The sequence below is a fragment of the Miniopterus schreibersii genome, assembly GCF_964146895.1.
Source record: "Miniopterus schreibersii genome assembly, chromosome: 2".
Lineage (NCBI taxonomy): Eukaryota > Metazoa > Chordata > Mammalia > Chiroptera > Miniopteridae > Miniopterus > Miniopterus schreibersii.
In genome coordinates, this window is record NC_138102.1 from 138,745,247 (window position 1) to 138,758,568 (window position 13,322).

The following is a 13,322-nucleotide window of genomic DNA, read 5'->3' on the forward strand; positions in this document are numbered from 1 at the left end:
AATACCAAGCAAAGCAGTCTACATTTATTTTCTTATTTCTCATCATAATCAATATTGTCACTATTTCAATAGACTTCCTGAATATTACTTGTATGAGCAAATTATTATTCCTTTAGGATTCCTGTTATTGTTTCATAATCCAGCTGTTTCTCGGATCATTATTTGCTCCTCAAAATTTATAAATGTAGTTGATTATAATTTAGTACATTAATTGGATTTAAAAATAAGTTAGGAAAAATGATGATATTACTTAAGCCTTCTTTATCCAAGACAAACCTTAGATATAGGACATATCCAGATAATTAAGAACGTGAATTCTCTTCTGTTGTTCCAATAAAAGGATTGTTTTAAGAGTAGGATGCATTTCTCCTGGAAAAACAAACAAATAAGAATGACAACAAAATATAACACTGGATCTTGAGATTTTTGTCTATTTATTCTTCTCTATTTGGTTTCCTTCTTAACCCTAAGACGGTTTTATGTAAAATTATTTTATCTATAATGTGAGAAAATACTGTGTTCAAGATATTTACAAAAGGAGTCTCTTCATATGCATTCATGTTATTTTTCAGTTAATTGACTCTGGTACCATTTCTCTCAAAGTCCCTGAAGCTAAAACTACATTTAATATCACTAAATATAGTCTGTCAGGTAGTGCCTTTTTTGTTATGTTTTTAATTTCTTTAAAAAGAGATTAGCATTTCTACCTGCTCATCTTACCTCTGCTTAGTTTAGGCTTTAAGCCTCTGCAAACTTTCACTTCCAACCCTACTCTATAAATTTTCTAACACCTACAGGAACTTTATTACTGTTGAAGCCAATGGCACTTTTTTTTTTTGGTAGTTATTTTGCCTGGTATCCCCACAATATTTTTTTAAAACCCAAAGTTCAGTCATTCTTCCAATGATCTCAGTCCCTTGTAAACAGACTATTGGTGAATCACAACTACAATTATTAGAGAAACAATATTACTTGGAAAGGAGAATAAAATGCTAATTCTAAGTGCCTTAGGGACAAAATATACCTATTTATTTGACCTGTAGTTTGCTTTTTAAATTTCTTCAATTTTTTAAACTTGATCCTTTATTAAACTTTAAATTTAACCTGCTTCTGTTCTCTTTTCCTCTTCAGAAACACAATATCACTTTTAATCCTCTTTTTAATTTTCATATTTTATTAAATAAGGCTGACTATATCTTCTCCTTTTTCAGAAGACAAGAATCCTCTTATTCTCTTAATTTATCTGGGTCTTGCTTTCAGAAATCTTTCCACAAATGTAGGGTAAGCAAAATTATGACAAAAGTGATGCTTGCCTCCACAGCCTTCGTTGTCCATACTCACGCACCTCCTTTGGTTTGACTCCGCAAGGTGTACTGATTGGCCTATGCCTTGATTGCGTTGTCCTGTAAGACCTGACAGCTGGCTTTTCTTTTTGTAATGTGAGTGCATGACTTAAGCTTTGATTGCTGAGGCACCCAATTCAAAGAAGCATCCACTTCAAAGCTGGCTATCTCCAATAAACACAGGACTAGATAGAATCACCCTGGAACAGCCCCACCATCCCTTCCTTTGCTTTAGAGATCTTGTTTAGGCCACTTGTTTTTTCTCCTTCTACACTTTACATTCCTACTGTTATGTTTTAAATTCACCAATAAAGAGAGAGAACAGGAAGTCCCAGGTTCCCACCATCAAACCCAGGAAAGCAGAACTCTAACTCCTCTAACCCTTCCTCTTCCATGACCTCCTTGTGTGACCCCAGATGTACCATGTGCTTTCCAGAACCTGTGAGTAATAAACTTTCCTGATGGTTATTACTGAAGGTCTTGCAATAATAAGAACTACAAGGGCCAGTCCAACCACAAAATTGGTTATCTTTAGGCTGAGACCGCTCCAAAACATGTGGAGTGCTTCACTCTGACATTCTTGTGAGCTCTTTCTCACTAATGATGCAACTCTCTCTCCTTCTTCCTATTAGAACACACCCACTTGCCCAGCCGCACGTGGTTCAGCAGTTGAGCACCGACCTAGGATCCAGGAGATCGAGGTTCGATTCCCGGTCAGGGCACATGCCTGGGTTGCGGGCTGCAGCCAATCAATGACTCTCTCATCATTGATGTTTCTATCTCTCTCTTTCCCCCTTCCTCTCTCTGAAATCAATAAAGATATATTTAAAAAACAACAACAAAGAACACACCCACTTAATAATTCTATGTCAGAACTTACTTCCACCTGGCTATTTGAAAATCCAAGACAAGCTATTTTAAGTGGAACTGTTCCATCCAGTGTCTACTATTTGCCAGGCACAGTGTTAGGCTCTGTATCATAAAGTGTATAACTCTCTGAATTAGAATCATGAAGGAAACTTTCACTATATAGATCCCTGAACTCAGAGAGACTTAAAAAATTTTAGCCAGGCAGTGGATGAGGTGACAGTGGAGAAATTAAAAATCAGAATATTATTAGTATGGTGATCAAGAGTTTCATACACATGTTAATGTTATACGTCCACCCAGACAGTTAAGGAAGTTATTGCCCAAACTTGACATCATCATTTATATTCACACCTCCCTTCCAATTGGTGCTGTCCATTATATCATTATAATCACTTAAGTTATATATTTATATTATATTTTCAGATACACATGAAGAATGAGTAGAATATTAACTGGCTTCTTTTTCCTGTATTATGAATCTTATTTTGTTGATATTATCTTTGATTATTATGCATATTCTTTAGTAAGAGGAGCTTCTAACTGCTCCCAATCCTTAACCGTCATTAATTATTTATAATGATAGCTATGAAAATATGTCCTACATGAATAATAGTCTTTAGGGTTCCTGTTATTTTTTTTATCACCAAATAAAATATTATCTTCCCAGGAGACACTAATTAGTTTGTTATATGAATGATTTTTCACCTAGTTGGCTTTAAAATATACCCTGAAACGATGGCCCTCTGAGTCTGGAAAAATTGATTCCTTTGGTCTATGCATGTGCCTTATAAAAATCCCATGAGGTACATATAGCAAGGCCAAACTTGCTTTAAAGGGACTAACACAGGAAAATAGACAGTCATACAGGGAAACTCTATGGAAAAAACCAAAACTATGAAAAAAAAACCTCTGATAAGGGAGATGATGCAGACTTGACACAACTAAGATGAAGACAATAACAAAGCTCCTTGCCTACATTATATAATGATAGCCTGTCACATACACTTACTTCATGTCAAACCCTCAAAGTTTCTCAAGAAATAGATTAATGATAAAAACTCTTTCCTTTGATGACCCTTCGGCTCCCAAAAGAGCGGTCTCTGTGAGCCTCTCATATCAATCAACAGCTTATGCAAGGAAAGAAAAATGGTGCTTTGCTTTCCAATTCTCTGAGATTTTTTCATAACCCCTCAGTCCTCCTTCTTTATGCAAATTCTATTTTTGCCTTTATTAGATAAGATCAATTTATTAATGGTTTCTCTTATATGCAAGTTGTGAAGATTAATAAACAGAAACCTCATTTAAATTAGAATTGAGAGGGCCTGTAGGTGAAGCTCTTACACCCTACCACTCGTCGTCAGTTACCTCCAACAAGAAGATGTTTGTCTACTCTGACAGGAAGAAAGAAGATCTCCTCCTCAACAATCACTCAGCCAAGGAAAGATTGTTAAAAATCAGCCAATGAAAAGCCACTATATGTTAAATTGCCATTTTCCTCCATTGGACTTCTGGTTTACAACAGCCCCTCTGAATTTCCCCTATTCTCTATAAAGAATTTCCTCTCTTTTGTTTCTTTGGACTTGAGTGTGGCTGGCCATTAGATCACATGCCCCAAATTGCAATTCTTTTTTTTTTTTTAATTAAATATTAAAGTTTATTGAAATAAAATATAATCTATAATAAAAACTACTAAGGGTGTTATCACTGACTACAGTTTTAAGTATGTTAACAAGAAAACCAACATTTTATCCATTAATGACACCATCTTTATGGTATAGTAACAAACATGAAATTAAATGTTGAATACCAAGTTGTGATTCTTGTTGTTCCTGAAAAAATCCATTTTTCTGGAGAAATATCTGACTGTGTTTTTGTTTAAGGTCAAAAAAGTGAAATTGTGTGCTAATAATTTACTGTGCTTTACTTATTCTTTGCCTTGTCCTTTAAATTTAATTTATCTAAGAATTAATTTTCTCTCAATTACTCTAACATTATAAAAAGGGCAATAATTAGAAGAAACTATAAAGTAGCTAATAATTGACAACCTTGCTGTCATTTTCTTTTTCATATTTCCTCTTTTGAATACACACCAGGTAAAAATGGTCATAGTGAAATATACTTTTTGATTTTGGAAAATTGTCTTATTCTTGGAAATTGTAGAGAGAACAGTAATCTGAGAGTTTACCCAAAAGAACCAGAATAGTATGTGCATGTGTGTGATTAACATTAAAGATCTGGCATTACCTTTACCATTTTTTTTTGGAATATATCTTAAGTCGCATGTTACAATGAATAAAATTTAATTATGTTTTCATAACTCTGAATGGGTCATGCTTTTTGCACCAACACAGTTTTATCACACCTCTGCAGGGTATTTCTTAAGCAATGCACCCTTAGGTTGTCTATTGATTGCCATGTGTATTTAAAATCACTTTTTCCTCCCTATTTTCCTCTTTCCCCAGCCTTTTACAAAAAATATTCTTCTTTCTATTTCTAGTAATTTGTTTTAGATACTTCTAATATTTAGAATCATATAGTAAAAAAATAAATAAAAATACTCTTTTCAACCTTGCTAACCTGTGAAACAAAAAGTGCCTCTCTCTCCTAAGTCATTGAGTTACTTTCCAGTGAGTAATCTAGATTTTAAGGGAACATTTCTGTCGAACTGCTAGATGCTTAGGAAGGATGGAATTGTTTCTGCTTCATTTTTTCATCATAAAAGAATATTTACAATTTAGAAAACGTTCAAATTTTCCCTGGCCAGGTATCTCAGTTGGTTAGAGCATAGTCCTGATACACCAAGGCTGCAGTTTTAATGCCCCATCAGGACACATACAAGAATCAATCAATGAATGCATAAATAAGTGGAAAACATATTGATATTTCTCTCTCTCTCAAATCAACAAATAAAAATTGAAAAAAGAAAATTTTCACATTTTAAGCAATGTAGTATTAATCTTTTGAGTATAAATTCCAGGAATTTGGAAAGTATGTTTCTGTATGTTCTTGATATTATACTGCATGGGTGACTACTTATGAATAAAAAATATAGTCCTAGCTGTGCCATTAGTCTTATAAAGGACTATTGTATAATTCATAACATGTTTATTACAATTTTTCGTATTAAAAATTGATATAAGGTTAACCATGTTACAGAAAGATATGTCAACAAATATTTCTTCTTCTTATCTCTCAGAAGGGAAAGTAATTATCATATTTATCTTATGGTACTTACTATTTAAGAAATTTTCATGGTTTCAGCCGGCAGCTCCTTATTTTTTTAACTGTGCTGTGTTCAGGGAGACATGCCCCTACACTGGTCTAAAAGGGTTATCAACCTACACTTACTCTCTGGGCACTTCTCGAGTGTCTTGGGTTCTTCAAGTTTTCCATTTTCATATCATATAAAGACTCTCATTAGAGGCTCTTTCTTATTGTAAACCTTGGAAACATTTTCCTTTGATCTCTGTCACAAAGGGAAGAAAACCTAATGTAAGGGAGGATAATAAAAGATCTTCCTCTGGGTTTTGGAAGAGCTATAATGGTTTTGAACAGGAAGTTGGCTTTCCTACTCCAAAAATAATTACATTTATGTTTTTCTGCCCAGTCTTCTGCAGGTGCACTGGGATCAGCTGAATGAACAAAAATAAGGAATCCTTGGAGACCGAGGTTCTGACGTCACTAATAAATCTTTTGCATCATGAACTTTGGCAAAGCAACTGAAATAAGCAGCATCAGGAACACTGTCCTTTGAGACAGTAAGAGAGAATAGCAACGGACAAGGCCAAGTGCTCATTCTACTAATGAGAAAAAAAGCACATGCCTGATATAAGTATAAGCAATTTTAATAGTTGAAATATTTTGCTTTATCAAATTTCTCATGACATAATTGCTTGTAAAGTGTCTATTTAATATGAAAATACACATTGAGAAAAATTCCTATGTATTCAATAATATTGTAAGTTAAATTTATATTTTTTAAATCATAGAAGCATTTATCTACTTTTGAAAAACTGGAAAAAATATGGCATACATATTCTTTATTCTGCCTACAGGCAATGCTTTGTAAGACCATGGTTACATGGATAACTCACTCATTTAAAAACTACTGATCTAATGATTTTGGCTTTGAAATAACTGCCCCTGAAGTTTGGAAATATTTTCAAAAAAAAACCCATCTAAGAATATTTGAAGGCATAAACTAAGGTTTGGAAGACTGATTTAATAATGTCCAATTAAAAAAGAAATAAAAATTACAGTAACTTGAGATGACAGTTTAAAAACTTTGTATGGTTACATATTAGTTGCTTTAAGAATTTATGGTTTGATGATGGTAGGTCAGGGCACATGATTAATAAATTTGTTAAGATTAAGAAAGAAAGCTCCTATGGTAAAGGAAGCTGGGGAAAATGTCCTTGTTGCATGTTGCTTGAATAAATAAAGCTGCTCTCCTTTTTATTGGTTTTTATTATAGCACCATTGCTTTCGTGGATTTTCTTCCTAATTTTTATTTTATATTTTAATGAAGACAAGCATTTGTTTTTCAATTATCATTGATGCTCATATTTTTTACATTAGGTAAAGTTTTATTTATTATTAGGATTTTTTTGTAAGAGACAATATATTAGAGGAATAGGCTCTTACCATGCCACAAAATACTAAAAATTTTTATCTGGTGCATTGAAAGAGGTTGAAACATTGAATTTAATTAAGATTCATCAAAAGTATGACTTTATATGTTGGATTTGAATGATGAAAATGAATTGTGCCAAATAAGTAATATTGTGCAACTACAAAAAGCTTAGTCCTAGATATTTTATTTTATTTTTTAAAAATTAATTTTTAAATTAACAGTTGATGTACAATATTATATTAGTTTTAGGTGTAAAACCCCATGATTACACAGTTACATAACTTATGAAGCGATCACCCCTATAAATCTTATGCCCATCTGACACTATACATAGTTATTACAGCGTTATTGACTATATTCCATATCTGCACTTTACATCCCCGTGACTATTCTGTAACTACCAATTTCTACTTCTTGATCCCTTTATCTTTTTCACATCCCCTCAACCCACTCCTATCTGAAAACCTTGAAAATGTTCTCTGTATTTATGAGTGTGCTTCTGTTCTGCTTCTTATTTTGTTTTTTAGAGTCCACAAATAAGTAAAATCATCTGGCATTTGTCTTCCTCTGTCTGACTGATTTCACTCAGTACAATACCCTCTTAGTCCACCCATGTTGCTGATGGAAAGATTTTATTCTTTTTTATGGCTCAGTCATATATATTCCATTGTATATATGCACCACTTTATTTTTTAATTTATTCATCTATTGATGGACACTTGGGTTGCTTTCATATCTTGGCTATTGTAAATAATGCTGCAAGGAACATATGGACTCATATGTCTTTTCAATTCAGTGTTTTGAGTTTCTTCAGCTGAATATCCAGAGGTGGAGTTGCTGGGTCCTTCTTTGTCTCTTGTTATAGCCTTTGTTTTAATGTTATTTTGTCTGGTATAAGCTGCCCTAGCTTTTTAAAAAATTTCCATTTTCATGAAATATCTTTTTCATCCTTTTACTTCCAATCTGTGTGTGTCTTTATGAAGACAGTCTCTTGTTGACAGCATATGTAAGGGTCTTGTTTTGTTATCCAGCCACTGTATGGCTTTTGATTTGAGCACTTAATTTATTTTCATTTAAAGTAATTGTTGAGAGTCCAGCTGGTGTGGCTCTTTGGTTGACCATCGACCCAGGAACCAAGAGGTCGAGGTTCAATTCACAGTCAGGGCATATACTCAGGTTGTGGGCTCAATTCCCAGTAGGGGGCATGAAGGAGGCAGCTGATTGATGATCTCTCATCGGCCTTTCTTTCTCTTTATCCCTCTCCCTTCCTCTCTCTCTAAAAATCAATTAAAAAATTAAAAAAATAAAGTAATTATCGAGAGATATGTAGTTATTGGCATTTTATTATTCATATTTTTTATCTTTATTTTCTCTTTAGTTTCTTCTTAAAGAAGATCCTTTACCATTTCTTGGAATACTGGTTTGGGGGTAATGAATTTCTTTAGCTTTTTGTTGTCTGGGTAGCTCTTTATCTGTCCTTTGATTCTAAATGATAGATTTGCTGGATAGTAACCTTGGTTATAGGTCCTTTATCACTTTGAATATTTCGTACCAATCCCTTCTGGCCTGCAAACTTTCTGTTGTAAACTCAACTGACATCCTTATGGGAGCATCCTTGTAGGTAACTAACTGCTTTTCTCTTATTGCTTTCAAGATTCTTTCTCTTTGTTTTTAACCTTTGGCATTTTAATTATGATGTGTCTTGGTGTGGGCCTTATTGGGCTCATCTTGTTTGGGAATCTCAGTGTTTCCTAGACTTGTATATCTATTTTCTTTACCAGATTAGGGAAATTTTCTGTCATTAATGTTTTCAAATAAGTTTTCAATTTCTTGCTCTCTCTCTTTTCCTTCCAACACCCCCATAATATGAATGTTGGTACATTTGAAGAGGCTCCTTACACTAGCCTCATTTTTTTAATGAACCAGTTAGAAATGAAGAATACACTAACTGATATGAAGTCTACATTATAGGGAACCAACAGTAGAGTAGATGAAGCAGAAGATCAAGTCAGCAATTTGGAAGACAAGGAAGCATAAAACACCCAATCAGAATAGTAAAAATTTAAAAATAATATTAAAAAAAATGAGGAAGATCTTTTGGCTTTCTACCTAAGTATTTCATTTTTTGGTCACTAATGGCATGGTTTACTTTATTTTGAATTTCAATATTTATTGCTATCATAAAGAAATAAATTTATCAATAATACTGTAATAACTATGTATGGTGCCAGTTGAGTACTGAAAATATCAATGGGAACACTTTGTAAAGTATATGATTGCCTAACCACTATGTCATACACCTGAAACTAATACAAAATATTGAATGTAAACTGTAATTTAAAAAATTAAAAAGATTATTTTTGTAGATTGGCTTTCTGTCTGGTCAACTACTAAACTCACTTATTAAATTGAACTTGCTTGTAGATTCTGTCTTGTCAGTAGTATTCTAAGTAAGAACCATGTAAGAAAGGTGCTCATGGGATTTGGAATATGGGAAAATAAGGAGAAGACAACAACTCAGGATAAAGAGTACAAACAGAAACAAGCAGCTGTTGGCAGTAGGAAAAAGTCAGTAGTCAGTCAACATGAGATTTTGCCGACATGAGAATTGCCAGCTCCATTGCCGAAGATTGCCAACATCACTGTTGGGCATTTTCTCATACTCAAGCACTCTATGCAATTGTATAACTTCCTTAGCTTCTCTAGTTCTTCCACAGGTTATGCATCCTCTAATTTCCTGCCCTTTATTAACTATCTTACCAACTGAAACAGCTTAAGTATTTTTTATTTTCCTTCCATAATTACACTTAGTACAGAGTTATTTTAGCAGCCAGAACATTGACTCACTCCAGATAATAAATTTTAAAGAAGCAAACGAACATATTAAGAGTGAGAAATGAGAACATTAGAAAGATCAGAACATGAAGAAGTTAACCCTACAAGATTTGATGGACAATTTGATGTAAGCAAGAGATGAATTCCAGGTTTCTGGTTTCCCAAGTTGAGTAAGGTGATATTCATCAAATAACAGGCAGAGAGCAGATCTGATAGAAGGGAGATCATACTTTCAGTTTTTCAACCCTAATTTTATCAAAAGATAGTCAACTTCCGTAGTATAATGATGTCAAGCATGTGGCTCCCTACACATGAAATATTTTTTAAGTGATTAATTTACATTGTCTTATACATTTGACTATTTTTTGACTATGATTGGTCAGAAAATCTGATAAAATATGACAGTTGGACAAGGCAAAGTGCCAATTTTTTTGCTACCATAAATTTATCAAGTCTATGCTACCCTTTAAAGAATATCCATAGGTGGTCATTTCCTTGGGAAGTGCCTCTGTATCTGCAGGTATACTTTCCATACAACCAAATTATCCAAATGGAGTTGGCTGAAATAAACTTGAATCATTTGTTTATGCCCAACAACTATTTCCCTCTCACTGTCAAGCAAGGTTAGCTGTCACTCCATCACCTCACCTCTACTTCTTTACTTTATAATATGACACAAACTATGTGAATAAAAGTAATTATTATAACAATAACAATAATTATTAACATTACTGAGCACTTACTATATTACTGGTTGTGTTTTAGAGGTTTAACCTATATGTAATTATAACAACAAATCTATGATTAAGTACAATTACTGTACCTCCTGTACATGTAAAAAATCTGAACCTTAGTTTAAAATTTTCTCAAAAGCTCAAGGTTGTAAATGACAGAGCCAGAGTACAGATCTATACAGCTTAACTTTAGCACACACAAAACTTAACCAACACACTGTGGCTATGAAACATGTAACTGATGCTCAGGGATCAAAGACATTGTTCAATGATTGCTACTTATTTAAAGGTGTATCAATTAACATCTTCTAACTGATGCTTTTATTGAACTTGGTGGCAAGGAGTCTCCTGCTTTTTAACATGAACTGAAAAGAGTGAAATGAAGTCTAAAAGGTAGTGTACCATTTATTACATGATAGAAGATGATCTGTTATGGAGGAAGAAAACAAAATAGAACCAAATAAAGATACATATTAAAAACAGAGAGACGGGAAAGCATGTGAGAAAAATTATAAGCAATAAATAGTCATAGTATAAAGGAATTTATCTTTCCAGCTCCTGAGCTAAGTAGAATTTTTATGTCTCTTATGTGTCTTCCTAAGATTTTTCAATTTATTTAATCTTTTTTTCTCTATCTGATTTTATTTTTAATGTTTATCTGGCAACTAGTATAATCTCACAAAATACAATGATCAAAACTTACCAAAGTTAGAGTGAGACTCTGATAAGAGAGAAAACAATACTATTAGCTAGTATTTATATGGTTAAAGAGTCCTAAATCACAATCTTGGGTAAATTAGGGTCTTCAGAGAGGACAGTATTATTCCCAAGCCAAATGTTGCTAGCTTCCTATAAGAGTATTTTATAGAAATGTGCTTACATGCTATTGCCTTTTAAGTATTAATTCCAATTATAAAAATTTTACATTCATGAAATTGTTCTTAAAGTTGTAGCTTGTTGTATTAGTTTTTTTTTTTTTCATATTTAAGCACACATTCATTAAATTGCTCTAAAAATAATAAATAACTCAGCAAAAATATTTTTCCTGTAATGGTTTTCTGTCATGATAAATATGTAATGTATTTTTAAATTTTTTATATAGAATATAAGTAAACTATGATTTAAATTTCATTTTCAACATAAAAATGAACATCCTGTTTTTCCACATTCAGTCTTATTTTACTGTTTATTTTATACAAGTTATTTCTTATTCACAAGGCTGATTTACCTCTATGTTTCATTTTTTAAAAAGCATATATATGTATATATATATACATATACACATATACATATGTACTTTTATATATGTTTGTACATAAATATATATGTACATTTCAATTTAGACCTACATGCAAGTAATAACTAAAGAAACTTTATTTGGCTCAAATATTTTAGAAGTGATTTATATCATCACTTTGTAGATATTTTTGAAGTACATATATGAAGTAACTTTAGTTCTAACTTTGAGTTGTATCACATGAAAGTATGCAAGATCATTCCATAATAGATTTTTTGCTAAACTTATTTAAGAAGAATTTGCAATGTAAGAATTTTATATCCAAAATAGCATAAACAATTGTATTTCTAAGAAGAAATAAAAGAGACAGAAGATATTTTAAAAAATTATTCACTGGCTCTCTGGTTAAAATTGTATATATTTCAATAATAAATTACAGTTGCATCCATGTTTTTGAGGAGTGTAACTTTCTCACAAAATCCTTAAATGCTTGTTTCACCTGCTGGTTCCTTAAGGTGTAAATAAATGGATTCAGCATAGGAGCGACAGAGGTATTGAGCATAGCCACCCCCTTTGTCAAAGCAACCCTTTGCTTTGCTGATGTTTTCACATACATGAAGATGCAGCTTCCATAAGAGATAGAGACAACAATCATATGGGAGGAACAGGTTGAAAAGGCCTTTTTTCTTTGTTGAGCTGAGGGGATCTTCAGAATTGTTCTGAGGATGTAAGAATAGGAGATAATTATTAACGTCAAAGTGGACATAAGAGTAAGCACAGCTAGAACAAAGCTCATGAGCTCTAGCGTGCTTGTGTCTGTGCAAGAAATTTGCAGTAAAGGAGTGGAATCACAGGTGAAGTGGTCAATGACATTGGAGCCACAGAAATCCAGCTGCAGGCCCACGGTCAGTGGTGGAAAGATGACCAAGAAACCAGCCAGCCAAGAGCTGCCTACAAGCTGGTAGCAGATCCTGTTACTCATAATGGTTGTGTAATGCAGGGGTCTGCAGATAGCTACATAACGATCATAGGACATAGAGGCCAGAAGGAAAAACTCTGTTGAGCCAAGGAAGATAAAGAAAAACAGCTGAGTTGCACAAGCATTATAGGAAATAGATTTGTCTCCGCTTAGGATGCTGATCAAAAACCTGGGGTTACAGACAGAAGTAAATGAAATCTCTAAGAAGGAGAAATTCCTGAGGAAAAAAATACATAGGGGTCTTCAGGTGGGAATCCAGCAGGGTAAGGATGATGATAGTGAGATTTCCAGCAACACTCAGTATGTATGTGAGTGATAAAAAGAAGAAAATCACGACCTGTATCACTGGATTGTCTGTCAGGCCCAGGAGAATGAAACCTGTCACGGATGTTCGATTTGTCATTTCTGGTGGGTGATTTCTGACAAGTCTGGCTGGCAAGAATCAAAGCGGACAACAATAAATCAGTTAGACAAGTGTAAGTATCTGCACCTGTTTTTAAAGTGGTGCTTTTATTTTCACAAGAGGTATCTGAGCCTTAAAAAATTATTTTAATACATTCTATGCAATCCCCATGTCCCTTAATTCTATTATACTTTTTATGGGTGTATCTTCTGTGCTTAACATCAGTGGTATTACTCTGAACAATGTCCTCTGATTCCTTGCTACCTGTTTACTGTACCTCCACTACTC

The 13,322-nt window shown here is 33.3% G+C and overlaps 1 protein-coding gene across 1 annotated transcript; it reads right to left on the reverse strand.

The window, feature by feature from the left end:
* Window positions 1-12,085: 12,085 nt before the first annotated feature.
* Window positions 12,086-13,034, reverse strand: LOC308552544 (olfactory receptor 6C76-like; the record flags this gene model as incomplete). Its single annotated transcript, XM_081127777.1, is given in 2 exon segments — window positions 12,086-12,859; window positions 12,861-13,034. Coding segments are annotated over 2 exon segments (948 nt in total).
* Between the last annotated feature and the right edge of the window lie 288 nt (window positions 13,035-13,322).